Source organism: Microtus pennsylvanicus, chromosome 11 (genome assembly GCF_037038515.1).
Source record: "Microtus pennsylvanicus isolate mMicPen1 chromosome 11, mMicPen1.hap1, whole genome shotgun sequence".
In the NCBI taxonomy this organism is placed as follows: domain Eukaryota; kingdom Metazoa; phylum Chordata; class Mammalia; order Rodentia; family Cricetidae; genus Microtus; species Microtus pennsylvanicus.
Window position 1 is genome coordinate 102,848,818 of NC_134589.1, and position 16,373 is coordinate 102,865,190.

Below are 16,373 nucleotides of genomic sequence, written 5' to 3' on the forward strand. Positions count from 1 at the left end.
TATGAACAGAACCACCACCCAGGGCTAAATACAGGATGTTTTCAACACCCTGCTGGCTCCCTCGGGCCATATTCAGTCAATATTTTTTTTTCTTTTTGATTTTTTGAGACAGGGTTTCTTAGTGGTTTTTTGGTTCCTGTCCTAGAACTAGCTCTTCTAGACTAGGCTGGCCTCGAACTCACCGAGATCGCCTGCCTCTGCCTCCCAAGTGCTGGGATTAAAGGCATGCGCCACCACCACCCGGCTTCAGTCAATATTTCTGTCTTAGTTACTGTTCTATTGCTATAAGAAACACCATAACCAAAGCAACTGTTACTAAAGAAAGCACTTAACCAAGGGCTTGCTTACAGTTTTAGAGGGTGAGTCTGACCTGCCCAGCAGGTCCTAAATTATTCCAGGGTCTGAAGAGGCACTATCTGAAAGACATGGGCGCGAGAGAGAGACAGATGCCAAGCAGTATTCTATTTTGTCAAGGCATCCATTTATTGAAGCAAGTTTTATGTCTTATATACTCCTCAGTGAGGAGCTCGGGCAGGGGGAACTGAGGAAGGGGGAGGGAGGAAGGAAAGGAGGGGCTCATCCTAAGTGGGGCAGTTGCAAGGTCAGTGCCTAGAGCACCTGCTGTTAGTGATAAGCAGCAAACAAAAAAGACACTCTGAGGTGCTGTCTGAAGCTTGAATCTCCAAGGTCAGCACACAATGTCTTAGTTAACTTTAAGTTTTCTGTCTCAAGATTTTTACTTCAAGGCCCTATGAGATGTGAGAAAGGAGAAGCTTAAAATGGCTTCTGACATGAGTCCATGATCAACACAGTGGGAAGCAGACAGGCATAGTGCAGGAGGAGCAGCTGAGAGCTTTACATCCTGATTTGCAGGGGGAGAGAAAGAGAGAGACAGAGAGCAAGCAGAGAGACATTGGGCCTGTCAGGGGCTTTTGAACCCTCAAAGCCCATCCCACTGCCACACCTCTCCCAACAAGGCCACACCTCCTAATCCTTTCTAAACAATTCCACTAGTGACCAAAATATTCAAACAGGAGCCTATGGGAACCATCTCACTCAAACCACCACAACTATCCAAAGGAGAACATGCTTTTGTTACCACGCACAGGGTTTCTGTGTGATTGTGACTTCTGCATGTATAAATCACACCACATGCATTCCAAGGTGTGCCAGCTGATCTTCCAGGATGCAGAGTCAAGACAACATGAATACAAGAAGTGTGTTGTGCAGCACTGTGGTAAGAAAAAGGAACATGAGGCAGGGACAAATCTCACAGTGTAACATGGATACCACTTACTATTATCTCTGAGTGTCCTCTTTACTTGTCCAAATCATTGCTGTAGAAGGCAACAAGGGTTTGGTTTATTTTGATCAATTGTGTTTCCATGGGAATATTTTGTCTTCCAAGACATTTGTTTTTTGTTTTGTTTATTAGTGAGATTGGTCTGTAATTCTCTTTCTTAGTATTGTTTTTCTGTGGTTTGGGTATCAGGGTAATTGTAGCCTCATAAAAAGTGTTTGGCAATGTTCCCTCTGTTTCTATTGTGTGGAATAATTTGAGGAGTATTGGTATTAGTTCCTCTTTGAAAGTCTTGAAGAATTCTGAGCTGAAGCCAACTGGTCCTGGGCTTTTTTTTTTTTGGTTGGGAGAATTTCGATGACTATTTCTATTTCTTCAGCAGTTATAGGTCTGTTTCATTTGCTTATCTGGTCTTGATTTAATTTTGGTAAGTGATATTTATCCAGAAAGTTGCCCATTTCTTTTAAGTTTTCCAATTTTGTGGAGTACAGGTTTTCAAAATATGACCTGATAATCCTCTGTATTTCCTCCGTGTCTGTTGTTATGTCCCCCTTTTCATTTCTGATTTTTGTTAATTTGGATATTCTTTCTCTGTCTATTGGTTAGTTTGGATAAAGGTTTGTCTATTTTGCTGATTCTTTTCAAAGAACCAATTCTTTGTCTCATTCTTTGTATTGTTTTCTTTGTTTCTATTTTGTTGATTTCAGCTCTCAATTTGATTATTTCCTGCCATCTAGTTCTCTTAGGTAAGTTTGTTTCTTTTTGTTCTAAAGTTTTCAAATGTTCTGTTAATTCACTAGTGTGGGATTTTATGAAGGCATTTGGTGCTAAAAACTTGCCTCTTAACACTGTTTTCATTGTGTTCCATAAATTTGGGTATGTTGTGTGGTTATTTTCATTGAATTTTAGGAAGTCTTTAATTTCTTCCTTTATTTCTTTCTTGACCCATTGATGTTTCAGGTGAGCATTGCTTAATTTCCATGTGTTTGTGAGTTTTCTGGAAATAGCATTGCTGTTGACTTTTAGTTTTAGACCATGGTGATCTGATATGGTGCATTGGGTTATCCCAATTTTTTTATATTTATTTATTTATTATGTATACAATATTCTGTCTGTGTGTATGTCTGCAGGCCAGAAGAGGGCACCAGACCTCATTACAGATGGTTGTGAGCCACCATGTGGTTGCCAGGAATTGAACTCAGGACCTTTGGAAGAGCAGGCAATGCTCTTAACCACTGAGCCATCTCTCCAGCCCCCTTATCCCATTTTTTTTTTGTATTTGTTGAGGTTTGTTTTGGTATGTGGTCAGTTTTTGAGAAGGTTCCATGAGGTGCCGAGGAGGGATATTCTTTTTGTTTGAATGGAATATTCTATAGAGGTCTGTTCAGTCCATTTGAGTCATAATAACATCTGTTAGTTCTCTTATTTCTCTGTTCATTTTTGTCTGATTGACCTGTCCAGTGGTGAGAGGGGAGTGTTGACGTCTCCCACTATTAGTGTGTGGGGTTTAATATATGATTTAAGCTTTAGAAGTGTTTCTTTGACATATGAGGTTGCCCTTGTATTTGGGGCATAGATGTTCAGTATTGAAATTTCCTCTTGATGGAGTTTACCTGTGACTAATATGAAATTACCTTCTTTGTCTCTTTTGACTGTTTTTAGCTTGAAGTCTGTTTTGTTAGATATTAGGATAGCTACACCCATTTGTTTCTTAGGTCCATTTGATTTTTTTCCCAGGCTTTTTCTCTGAGATGATGTCTGTCTTTGGGCTTGAGATGCATTTCTTGTATGCAGAAGAGGGATGGATTCTGTTTTTGGCTCGTCATTTGGCTTGACTGAGATTTTTGGCGTTTGCAGAGAGCTCACATTAGGAAAAATTCCTAACATCTGGAGGTCCCCACCGAGATAGGGTGGCCTTTCCCTGCAGCCTATGCAGGCCATGCATAGAAAACGCCCTAGTCCACAATCCGAGCTCTCCATGCCAGGCTAAAACCAGCTCCTGGACTACAGCAGCTGCATCTTGGTTGAGTCCCCTTTTCTTGTCTATGCTATAGGGTTTTGGGGGACCCATTCATGTTTACTTTTGTCAATTAGAGGACTCTTGTGGAAGACAAAGTCTGATCTCAGCAACTATGCTGGGCCTAGCTGAGGTGAATTTTGTTTGTTTTAGGGACAATTAGCATTCAATTTTCATGACCCCATTTAGGCCTAAGAGCTATTTTGGCAGACACGCTGTAATAGATTTAGGCCACGCAGTTGGGGATAGACTTTAAAATGGGTACTTGCAGTTCAAAGTCAGATTCACTGTTGCCCCTGGGATACCTCTTAAAGCTTTCTATCCTCCAGGACCTAGAAAATTTTTGTTGCCACAGGGACAAATAGACAGAGCTTACATATGTCCATGGTTTTGGGGCTCTGAGCTCCCACCCTTCCTTCAGTAGCAGTGTCTCATGGCACCCGTCTTAGTAGCTAAGGCAGCAACACCTTCAAATTCCTGGTAATCTGGGAATTGGGACCCCAACAATTCTAGCTGGATTATGCAGCCAGAGGCACTGGCCCCTCCCTCACTCCCTCAAACCCACACTACCCACCCCCTCCTGTGGAGCAACATTCTCCACATTCCTCTCCTTCCCTGTCTACCCCCTCCCTTGCCAATCCACCAATTCAGAAGTTCAAGGTCAACTTCCACCTCCCCCACCTTCCCCCCCTCCCCCCTTCCTACCTCACCTTCCTACCCTTGGACCCCCCTCCTCGCACTGGGCCTCTCCAAATCCTCCCTAGTCTCCCCCCATACCAGATCCCACCACAGCTCTGCCCTTCTCTGCCCTCTTCAGGAAGTGGAAGGAGTCGATGACATTATCAAACTTCATGTTCCCTTTTCTCTTCCAGATCTCTCTCTGATAGAAAAGTGGCTAGGTTCTTTTTCTACTAAGCCTTCTTCTTATAGTAATGAGTTTCATTACAGAGGCGAAACATTATCATTCGTAGCCTCCTTCAGGGTATGGAAATGGTCTTGGAAAAAAGTAACAATCCAGCCATTTTTAAAAATCAATTACAAGAGACCATGGCCCAATATACCAGGCTAGATCCAGCCTCCCCAGCGGGAGCCAAGGTCTTGGATACCCATTTTACTTCTCAGTCAGCACTAGATATTTAAAGAAGTTAACAAAGGCTGAGGAGGATCTCCAAACCCTATACAGAAATTGGTAAAAAATAGTTTTTTTTGTTTTGTTTTTTCGAGACAGGGTTTCTCTGTGGTTTTGGAGCCTGTCCTGGGACTAGCTCTTGTAGACCAGGCTGGTCTCGAACTCACAGAGATCTGCCTGCCTCTGCCTCCCAAGTGCTGGGATTAAAGGCGTGTGCCACCACTGCCCGGCGGTAAAAAAATAGTTTTAATGCCCAAGAAGAAACAGCTGAGTCTTCCCAACAGACAAGGCTACAACAAGCAGCTACTCCGCAGGCAGACCTTACTAGTTGCCCTAAGTCCATGGGAAGGGGGACAAGGGAAGCCAACCACACGGATCTACCCTGCTGGAGCCCAGCCTAAGTCAACCTCACAGGCGGGCTGTTAATCACAATGCCCCCGTGCGGGCTTGTCCTCTATGCCATGCCACAGAGGTCCGGCCCCACCAACATGGACAAGTGAAACTGTGTCAGCTTTCAAACTTCTCAGCCTTGCAGGGGATTGACGCTGCCCAGACTTGGTATATCCCATAACCCTATCTGAGCCTAGGGTAAAGCTGCAGGTAACGGGTAAGTCCATTACTTTTCTTTTGGACATAGAAGCTCCCTATTCTGTTCTAACATCTCATTCGGGCCTTATGTTCCCCTCACCGATTTCAGTTATGGGGGTAGACGGGACCTGTTCCTCCCCACTTAAAACTTTGTCACTGCCCTGCATTCTTGGAGGACATTTTTTCCCATTCTTTCTTAGTGATACCTCCTTGCCCAGCACCTTTACTGGGTCGAGATATCCTTAGCTTTACTGGGTAGAGATATCCTTATACTCCTAAGTCTCTCAAACCTTGATGGACAGGACCTCACACGACACCTGCCTTTTCACCTCCCCCAAGGAACAGAAGCCTGGCGTCTGAGTGTGTACCCACCAACACCCAGCTCTCCCCTTCCCCACGTCACCCCATGCCAGCAGGAAGTAGCCAGACTTGAGTCAACGCCCCTTTTTCCTAAGAGAGCCTAAATGTTAGTCAAAATATCACTTTAGCTTGCTGTCACCCCTTATACAAACAGTCTGGAATGCAAGTCCTGGACTCTGGTCTCCATCTTTGAAGGCCCTGCCCCTGTGCCCACCAAACCTTGAACACACCCACCCCACTCCCACACACCCGTGAACACAGGAATCCCATTAAACCTGGATATCCTTTAATTGGGCTCGTTGTCATTTGGCTTGACTGGGATTTTTGGCGTCGGCAGAGAGCTCGCGTTAGGAAAAATTCCTAACAGTCTTCCCCCAGCCCGACCGCTACAGCAGACGGGAGAAACTGGAGCTATGGGGTCTACTAGGTCCTTGGATGAGTACATCAGCAGTTGCCAGGTAAGATGGGGATTCAGAGGTAACACCAGACCCTAACCTAGCCACGCCTCAGGTGAAGGATAACCAGGAACACCTGACTGTACCTATGGCCAAGATTCATTCCAGCTGTTTTAGGGAAGTTACACTTTCAAAGAGTCCTCGTGGTTCGCGCTCCCACAAGCTCTCACCCTCCCTCGAGAAGATTCTCGCCTTGTTTCGCTCACTCAAAGCCATAGTGATCAGACACTGGGACCGCCAGCGAGAGTGGCGTCCTAGTGCGCACGCGCAGTTCTCTGGGCGGCCTCTTGCTTCATCTCTCGCAGGGCAAGGCACCGCCTAACGTCCGGCTCCGCCCCTTGAGTTGCCATGGAGACCCAGCGGCCAAAGCCCGCCCGGGACAGCGCCCTGGGCCTGGTGGCCTCTTGCGGGCTTTGCCTGGGAGATGTTGCGCCTCACAGAGCTTTCCGGGAAGAGCGCGGACTCGGCGGAGATGCGGTCCGGGGCCCTGGGCCACTGCAGGCACTTCTTTTGGCTGGGCGTCGCCTTCGACACGGTGGGTGTGGCAGTGCTGTTCACTGGCGTCTTCGCCAACCTGTTTTTCTACGACATGCTGCTCTATCTGGGTTCCATCATCATCTTCGTCAGTCTCTTGTGGTGGATCTTCTGGTACACCGGCAACATCGAGGCGCTCCCGGAAGACCCCTTGAGGAGGACTTCGCCTCGCGCGGGAGAGGTCGGTATGCACCGCAGCGGCAGCCGTCGCTTCTCACTGACCATCAGGAGCGTCTCCAACACCTTCCGGCGGATCCGCCGGCGGCGGCGGCGGCGGCGGCTCCTCCCGAGGGTCCTCCAGATGATGAGTAGCCTCAGCTCGACAGACCTGGGCCAGCTGGAAGGGAACAGCGATGCCGGGACCGAAGGTGGCAGAACTTCGTTCCATCCGGCGAAGCCTGTGTCCATTCTAAACAAGCTACAGCTTTGCTCAATCCAGGCCTCTAAGAGCCTGCCTTTGGTCCCTTTGCAACATCCTCTCACCATTTGTACTTCTCGGAGTCAGCCTGTCTTTTCGGTGACCTCACAGTGCTACCCTCTGGTGTCTGGAGCTTCTGGCAGCTACTCCCAGATGGCTTTGTCCTCTGACAGTCAGGTGCCTGAGGACCTTGACCCTCAGGGGCGATCTAAGATCAGTGTGGCCTCTTGGGTCTACCCTGTGCAACGGGTAGACAGTCAGAGCCACCTCCTGGTGCCCGTGCCCTCTGAAAGTTCCCCTGTGGTACCCGTGACCTCTCAGAGTCAAGTGCAGGACTCTGTGTCCTATGACAGCTGCATGCCTGTGGACCTTGACCCTCAGGGGCGATCTAAGTTCAATGTGGCCTCTCGGATCTACCCTGTGCAACGGGTAGACAGTCAGAGTCACCTCCTGGTGCCCGTGCCCTCTGAAAGTTCCCCTGTGGTACCTGTGACCTCTCAGAGCCAGGTGCAGAACTCTGTGTCCTCAGGCAGCTATATGACTGTGGACCTTGACCCTCAGGGGCGATCTAAGATCAGTGTGGCTTCTCGGATCTACCCTGTGCAACGGGTAGACAGTCAGAGTCACCTCCTGGTGCCCATGCCCTCTGAAAGTTCCCCTGTGGTACCTGTGACCTCTCAGAGCCAAGTGCAGAACTCTGTGTCCTCAGGCAGCTATATGACTGTGGACCTTGACCCTCAGGGGCGATCTAAGATCAGTGTGGCTTCTCGGATCTACCCTGTGCAACGGGTAGACAGTCAGAGTCACCTCCTGGTGCCCGTGCCCTCTGAAAGTTCCCCTGTGGTACCTGTGACCTCTCAGAGCCAAGTGCAGGACTCTGTGTCCTACGACAGCTGCATGCCTGTGGACCTTGACCCTCAGGGGCGATCTAAGGTCAGTGTGGCCTCTCGGATCTACCCTGTGCAACGGGTAGACAGTCAGAGTCACCTCCTGGTGCCCGTGCCCTCTGAAAGTTCCCCTGTGGTACCTGTGACCTCTCAGAGCCAGGTGCAGAACTCTGTGTCCTCAGGCAGCTATATGACTGTGGACCTTGACCCTCAGGGGCGATCTAAGGTCAGTGTGGCCTCTCGGATCTACCCTGTGCAACGGGTAGACAGTCAGAGCCACCTCCTGGTGCCCGTGCCCTCTGAAAGTTCCCCTGTGGTACCAGTGACCTCTCAGAGCCAAAACCCGGTCTCTGTAGCCAAAGAAGGCCAGCTCCAGAATCTTCCTTCTGCCTCTCAAACTCAGCCTGAGACCGGTAAAGCTTCTGAGAGCCATACTTTGGGCATGGAGGTTCCTGTGGTACCACTTGCATTTGCCCAGACTTCTCAAAGTCGTTCTTCACATGTCCAGGAGGTTCCTAAGAACTCAAGTGCTAAAGCTGCTGAGACTCTCCCAGCAATCAGCCAGAAACTAGCTGAGGAACAACTTGACCCTTCATTGTTTGTCTCTGAGGTTACACATTCAGACAGGCATTGTGACCCTACTGGCAACCTTCCAGCCACCAGTGGAGTGAGAAAAAGTCACCCTTTCTAATAGGAAGCAGACCCCAGCCATCTGAACGTCTATTTAGGCCTTTGCCAAGTAAGTGCCTTGGAGGAAAACTTACCTACATTACCCTTTTTATTGCCACTGTCCTGGTAGCTTCTCAACTCTTGTAATTAGAAAAAAGTGGCCTTGGACTTCAGAGATAAGTCACTTTGAGAGTTGGTAGGCTTTTAAAACTAGTTCTCAGGTTTTGACTACTTTATCAGACAATAAAATGTTGTTTTGTTTAAGGTTAGAGGAAAGGCCAGAGGTGTGTAGTTCTTTAGGAAGTCCTGAAGAGGCAGGTGGAGAATTGGATTCTGCAAGACTGCTCCTGGAAGAAGACATCTTCACTTTGCACAGGGACATGGCATTAAATGACACTGAATCTTAGGAAGAGAATTAATCTTTTTCAATACATTTGGTTTTTGCCAAAGAGGCTATATTTTGTTGGGAGACAATGCTCTTTAATACTCCTCTAAAGCTTCAGTAGGCTAAAACTAAACTCAGCTAGAATTTAATAATCTTTGCAAAGATTACAAAGATTAAAAACCCTATCTCAAAAACAAAACAAATTTTTGTTTTTTCTTGTTATTTTTCAAGACAAGGTTTCTCCGTGTAGCCCTTGCTATCCTGGAAGTCACACTTTAAGACAGAGCTTGCCTCAAACTCAGAGATCCTCTGCCTCCCGAATGCTGGGATTAAAGGCATGGGCCACCGTGCTCTGTGAAAATAGATTAAATAAATAAATTAAATAAATAAATAAATCTTAAGCAAGACATAGTGCAAACAACTTTGTTGTTGGTTGTTTTTTTTTTTTCGAGACAGGGTTTCTCTGTGGTTTTGGAGCCTGTCCTGGAACTAGCTCTTGTAGACCAGGCTGGTCTCGAACTCACAGAGATCCGCCTGCCTCTGCCTCCCGAGTGCTGGGATTAAAGGCGTGCGCCACCATCGCCCAGTCGCGCTTTCTGCATTCTGGGTGAGCAGTCTACTGAGGCTCAAGCCCAGCACACCACATCTAGCTGCTTTGCAGAATCTTTAGCAGGGTTGAGCTGTGTTTGTTGTTTGCAGTTCTAGTGGGTCTGTCTGTAAAGTAATGGGAATAGCAAATAATTGAGATAAATTTCTAAGGTTCTCTCCATTTAATTATAAGCCCAAAGTAGACCTTTTAATTGTTAGCAACAGTTCCTAACCAAGTAGAGGCTCCATCAGTGTTCATCTTGCAAAGTACTTTCAGGTGTTTAATTTCTTATAGAGATGGCATCATGTGGAATTACTGTTTACTATAATAGCCCATCTATGCATGTTATTAACAAGGTAGGTACTTCTCTAAAACAGAAATATATGTGTTTTTCCCCCATAGAGGTCAGGATAGTAGATATTTTTGATTTTATGGGTCAAAAGAAAGAAATCAAAGTTGTAAGTATCCTGGTGTGGTGATACATGCCTTTAGTCCCATAACCTTAGAAGTAGAACTCTACAAATATGGTGCCAGCCTGGGTATCCATGGCTACATAGTGAGACTGTCTTTAAAATGCTGTGAGTCTACTTGTGCAACCACCCTACTCTGTCTGTAGCTCCTTTGGCTCCAGTGACCTCATCTGGAATCATTCACTTAACCAAGAACAAGTGATATAGGGAGAGGGGACTTGGTAGAGCAGATCTACAGCCAACACCATCTTTTCACTCTGCCCTAGGGACACCCTGATGTGGTCCACTATTCTCTCAGAATACAGAGCCTTGTCAGTTTGCTGGTCCAAGATGATGCAATTTTCTAAGCTTCTGACTCTCAGATGGAGAATCCACCTTTCAGGACCTGGTATTTGCCAACAATAGGGTTCATGTTGTATGGCAATATCTAGGTTCCCGGGAAGGCCACTAGTCAAAAGAGGCAGTCCTGGGAATGCTTATCTGGGAATTGATTCGCTAACTTGGTTTTTGAGACTCACCTTGAGACTCTATGATGGTATAAAGCTGGGATACGGAAGGTGCCCCTCGGTACCTAGTGTGTAGAGAGCAGAGATGCAGTGAAGCACCCAACAGTGTACAGAATAGCTTGTGTGATACACAACTATCTGACCCACAGTATCAGGAGGATGAGCCCAAGAAGCTCAAATCTGTGTCACTGAAACTGTATATTAGTGTGTGGAGGCTCTCTGCTGTAATCAGTCTGCACACTTGGAAAGGTAAGGTAAGGGAATTGAGAGCTGGAGACTATCCTGGGCTATAAAGAGAGACTGTGGCTCAAAAAACAATAAAACTGGGCTGGAGAGATGGCTCAGAGGTTAAGTGCACTGGCTGCTCTTCCAGAGGTCCTGAGTTCAGTTCCCAACAACCACATGGTGGCTCACAACAATCTATGATGAAATCTGGTGCCCTCTTCTGGTGTGCAGGCATACATGCAGGCAGAATGCTATAAATCAATAAATCTTAACAATAACATTTAAATTGCCATTTTTATAAGCTTCTATTTTTTTATTTGCTATTTATACTTTCTGAGTGGCCTGGAACTTACTATGAAGTCCAGGCTGGGCTAGACTTTGTGCATCCTTTCTGTATCTACCTCCTGAGTGCTGGTGTTATAGGTATGTGTTACAATGCCTGGCTTTCAGGAGCTTTTCAAAAAGATGGGTCTTGGGTAGGCAAGAGTGTTCATTGGTGGCAACACTTAGCACCAAGACTGATGACCTGAGTTCTATCCCAGTACCCATTAGAGAGAACCAACTCCTGAAGGTTGTTTTTTGGCCACCATACATATACCCTGGCATTTATATCCTCAAATATGTATGTATATGTATATATATATATTTAAGCCATAAATGAGAAACTAACTTGAGACCCTTAGGTTACTTCTTATGTTCTTTATTGAATAAGCATACATGAATTTATTAATAATAATAGCTATTGGGTGTTTATAATACAATAGGAGTGACTCAAGGGAGTTGGATACTGTTGTTATCTCCACTTAAAGGATGAGTTTGACACTGAGAGATTAAATAAATTTTCCAAAATCATACAAATACAGGTGCTGGAATTGATATATCATATTTTATATGGATATATGACAAAATATTCTTCCATATTAAAGTTATTATTCAAGTAGGTGTTCATAACTATAAGCTCAGCACTCTGAAGGTGGAGGTAGGAGGATCAGGAGTTCAAGGCCATCTTCAAACACAAAGTGAGTTTGAGGCCAGCTAGAGTTACATGAGACCCTGCCAATATTATTATTTTTTTAAATTTATTTATTTATTAAAGACTTCTGCCTCCTCCCCGCCACTGCCTCCCATTCCCCTCCCCCTCCCTGCCAATATTATTAAGGAGTCTTTTGACACAAATCTTCCTCTTCTTCTTCTTCTTCTTCTTCTTCTTCTTCTTCTTCTTCTTCTTCTTCTTCTTCTTCTTCTTCTTCTTCTTCTTCGTTTCTCCTTCTCCTTCTTCTTCTTCTTTTTCTTGAGACAAGGGTTTTCTGTAGCTTTGGAGCCTGTCCTGGAACTAGCTCTTGTAGACCAGGCTGGCCTCTAACTCACAGAGATCCACCTGCTTCTGCCTCCTGGGATTAAAGTGCTGGGATTAAAGGCGTGCGCCACCACCGCTCGTCCTTGACACACATCTTAAGTGTAACTTAAATTATAATACTACAGGTCAGTGAATAGATTAATTCTCTATTTAAACCTTTGGTTTCAGCAAGAAAATGAGAATTCGAAGTCTGTGTTTTCTTGTTTTATTCTAGATTATCACAACTATCATCTCAAATAAAATTGCCTTTCCTCCCAGACCTTAACAATGTATCTACATATTTCACTGCTAACTTGAGAAAAGCAAAAGTTCTTATCTTGCTTTAGAAACTTCTGTCTGGGGCTGGAGAGATGGCCAAAGGTCCTGAGTTCAATTCCTGGTAACCACATGGTGGCTCACAACCATCTGGAATGAGGTCTGGTGTCCTCTTCTGGCCTGCAGACATACACACAGACAGAATATTGTATACATAATAAATAATTTTTTTTAAAAAAAAGAAACTTCTATCTGGAGTCCTGACCTATTCCAAACCAATAGACTGCCTATTCTTTCTTTCTTTTTTTTTTTTTTTATGTTTTTCGAGACAGGGTTTCTCTGTGGTTTTAGAGCCTGTCCTGGAACTAGCTCTTGTAGACCAGGCTGGTCTCGAACTCACAGAAATCCACCTGCCTCTGCCTCCCGAGTGCTGGGATTAAAGGCGTGCGCCACCACCGCCTGGCTTAGACTGCCTATTCTTGCTTTAGTGCTGGAGACAGTTTTCCAGCTTCCAGTAATAGTGGTATTTATTACCAGGATTATAAGCCATAATAAACCTTGTTATTCTCATGAAACTTTATTTAAAATAAACTGGGTTTTTAAAAACAGACTTGTGCAAGCATTCCAGAAACCTGAATGGAAAATAATGTCCCATGTAATGTGTGTAAGTAAAATTCCCGTACAAATAGACAATGGAAAAAAAAACACTTTGTATTCAGGTGTAGTGGCACAGGCCTTTGATCCAGCACTTTGGAGGAAGAGGCAGGCAGATCTCTGTTGAGTTTGAAGCCAGCCTGGTGGTCTACATAGAGAGTTCCAGGGCAGCCAGGGTCATGTGGAGAGACAGAGACCCTGTTTCAAACAAACAAAGAAAAAATACACTTTCGGGGCTCCTGGAGAGATGACTCAGAAGTTAAAAGTGCTGGCTGCTCTTATATAGGACCTGGGTTTGTTTCCAGCACCCACATGGCAGCTAACAACTGTCTGCAACTCCAGTTCCAAGGGTATCCAACACCCATTTCTGGCTTCTCTGGGCACTGCATACAGGTGGTATACAGATAGACATGCAGACAAAACACTCATACAGATAAAAAAAAAAAAAGAATCTTAAAAAAACCTATACCAGAAAAATTGACTTTGTTTTTCAGGATTGTGACCTCATTTTGAAAGGTATGTAGCAAGTTAGGTATATTGCTTTATAACTTACTAGTGTTTCCCATTTTCCACTAACCATTTCAGATCTGCTTTGATTGCAATTTTTTAAAATATTTATTTATTATGTATACAATATTCTGTCTGTGTGTATGCCTACAGGCCAGAAGAGGGCACCAGACCCCATTACAGATGGTTGTGAGCCACCATGTGGTTGCTGGGAATTGAACTCAGGACCTTTGGAAGAGCAGGCAATGCTCTTAACCACTGAGCCATCTCTCCAGCCCCCCTTGATTGCAATTTTTTGTGATGAAATTATTTTATTCAGTGTCTTGAATGTGGAGAGGAGCAGAACATCTCTGTCATCATTCAAGGAAGATCTCGCTGGTCTCATCTTGTTGCTGTTGTTTTGTTTAGAGATAGGGTCTTATGTAGTCAAAGTTGATCTTGAGCTCATTCTCCTGCCTCTGCATCCTGAGTGGTGGAATCACGGGCATGCTCTACCATTCTCACCTTTATTGTATGTTTAGTTTTCGTAGTACTTGACATCCAAATCAGAGTCCTGTGTATGCAGGCAAGTGCTCCAGGAAGCTATATAGCCCTGTTTTGTGTATGTGTCTCTGTGTTGCCCAGGTTGGCTCCTGTCTCATCCTCCAAAACAGCTGGGACTATAAGAAATTATACGTGACTGAAAGTGAGTTTTTGAATTGGTATAATAAGCTGGGTTGTAATAGTACACACCTTTAATTGTAGTACTCAGGCAGGATCTCTATGAGTTCCAAGCCTGCCTGGTCTTCCAGACCAGCGAAAGTTACATGGAAAGACACTGTTTCAAGAAGGGTTTCTCTGTGTAGCCCTGCCAATGCTGGAGCCCATCTGTAGACCAGGCTGCCCTTGGATTCATAGAGATCCATCTACCTCTGCTGGGATTAAAGGTGTGAACCACCTCTGCTCCACCCCTCTACTTCATAAGTGCCAAAATCACAGGTATTTGTGACCAATCTTGGTTTCTTTTCTTTTCTTTTCTTTTTTTTTTTTTGGTTTTTCGAGACAGGGTTTCTCTGTGATTTTGGAGCCTGTCCTGGAACTAGCTCTTGTAGACCAGGCTGGTCTCGAACTCACAGAGATCCGCCTGCCTCTGCCTCCCGAGTGCTGGGATTAAAGGCATGCGCCACCACTGCCTGGCTACCAATCTTGATTTCTGTGGCACTGAGATCAAACCCAGGACTTCATACAGATTAGGCCAGCACTTGACCAACTGAACTGCGTTCTTAGTCAAAACTGTTTTTTTAAGTTTTCATTTAAATTTAGTTCATCTCTGCTCCCTTCCCTGCCTCTCCCCTTCCCCTTTCTATCTTCCCCCAAGGTCCCCATGCTCCCAATTTACTCAGGAGATCTTGTCTTTTTCCACTTTCTACTTCCCATGTAGATTAGATCTATGTAAGTTTCTCTTAGTGTCTGAATTGTTGTCTAAGTTCTCTGGGATTGTGGTTTGTAGGCTGGATTTCTTTGCTTTATGTTTAAAAACTACATATGAGTGAGTGCATGTGATAATTGTCTTTCTGTGTCTGGATTAACTCACTCAAAATAATGTTTTCTAGCTCCATCCATTTTCATGCAAAATTCAAGCTGTTGTTATTTTTTCTGCTGTGTAGTACTCCATACTCCATACTACACAGCAGAAATATACCACATTTTCCTATCCAATCTTCAGTCGAGGGGCATTTAGGTTGTTTCCAGGTTCTGGCTATGACAAACAAAGCTGCTATGAACATAGTTGAGCACATGTCCTTGTGGCACAATTGAGCATCCTTTGGATATATACACAAAAGTGGTATTACTGGGTCTTGAGGAAGGTTGTTTCCTAATTTTCTGAGAAATTGCCGCACTGACATCCAAAGGGGTTGTACCAGTTTGCATTCCCACCAGCAATGCAGAAGTGTTCCCTTTTCCCCACAACCTCTCCAGCATAAGTTGTTATTAGTGTTTTTGATCTTGGCCATTCTTACAGGTTTAAGATGGAATCTCAGAGTTGTTTTGATTTGCATTTCTCTGACTAAGGATGTTGAACATTTCCTTAAATGTCTTTCAGCCATTTTAGATTGTTCTGTTGAGAGTTCTCTGTTTAGGTCTGTACTCCATTATTTTATTGGATTATGTGATCTTTTGGTGTCCAATTTCTTGAGTTCTTTGTATATTTTGGAAATCAGACCTCTGTCTGATGTGGGGTTAGTGAAGATCTTTTTTTTTTTTTTTTTTTTTTTTTTTAGTGAAGATCTTTTCTCATTCTGTAGGCTGTCATTTTGCCTTGTTGACCATGACCTTTGCTTTACAGATGCTTTTCAGTTTCAGGAGGTCCCATTTATTAATTGTTTCTCTCAGTGTCTGTGCTGCTGGGGTTATATTTAGGAAGTGGTTCCCTATGCCAATGCGTTCAAGTGTACTTTCCACTTTCTCTTCTGTAAGGTTCAATGTGGCTGGCTTTATGTTAAGGTCTTTGATCCATTTGGACTTGAGTTTTGTGCATGGTAATAGATATGTGTCTATTTTTATTCTTTTACATGTTGATGTCCAGTTATGCCAGCACCACTTGTTAAATATGCTTTCTTTATCCATTTGATATATTTTGTTCCTTTATGAAAGATCAGGTGTTCAAAGATGTGTGGATTGATATCCAGGTGTTCTATTTGGTTCCATTGGTCCTCCTGTATCTTTTTATGCCAATACCAGGCTGTTTTCAGTACTCTAGCTCTGTAGTAGAGTTTGAAGTCAGGGATTGTGATGCCTCCAGAAGTTCTTTTCTTGTACAGGATTGTTTTGTCTATCCTGGTATTTTTGCTTTTCCAAATAAATTTGAGTACCGTTCTTTCGAGGTCTTTGAAGAATTTTTTTGGGCATTGCATTGAAAAAAAAACATACAAATGTCTTAAATGTAATTTTTTAAAAAGATTTATTTATTTATTTATTTATTTATTATGTATACAACATTCTGCCTCCATGTATGCCCTATGCCAGAGGAGGGCGCCAGATCTCATTACAGATGGTTGTGAGCCACAATGTGGTTGTTGGGAATTGAA

General features: G+C 44.4%; 1 protein-coding gene across 1 annotated transcript; it reads left to right on the forward strand.

Annotated features, from left to right (window-relative positions):
• The first annotated feature begins 6,203 nt into the window (after window positions 1-6,203).
• LOC142831726 (uncharacterized) lies at window positions 6,204-9,157 on the forward strand. The gene has a single exon (XM_075942077.1). It carries the CDS (start codon window positions 6,274-6,276, stop codon window positions 8,377-8,379), a length of 2,106 nt encoding a protein of 701 aa, XP_075798192.1. The 5' UTR covers window positions 6,204-6,273; the 3' UTR covers window positions 8,380-9,157.
• The last annotated feature ends 7,216 nt before the right edge of the window (window positions 9,158-16,373 follow it).

Bases quoted from the DNA above. Each gene is read 5' to 3' on its own strand.
- LOC142831726 (XM_075942077.1), top strand. From the start codon at position 6,274: ATGTTGCGCCTCACAGAGCTTTCCGGGAAGAGCGCGGACTCGGCGGAG.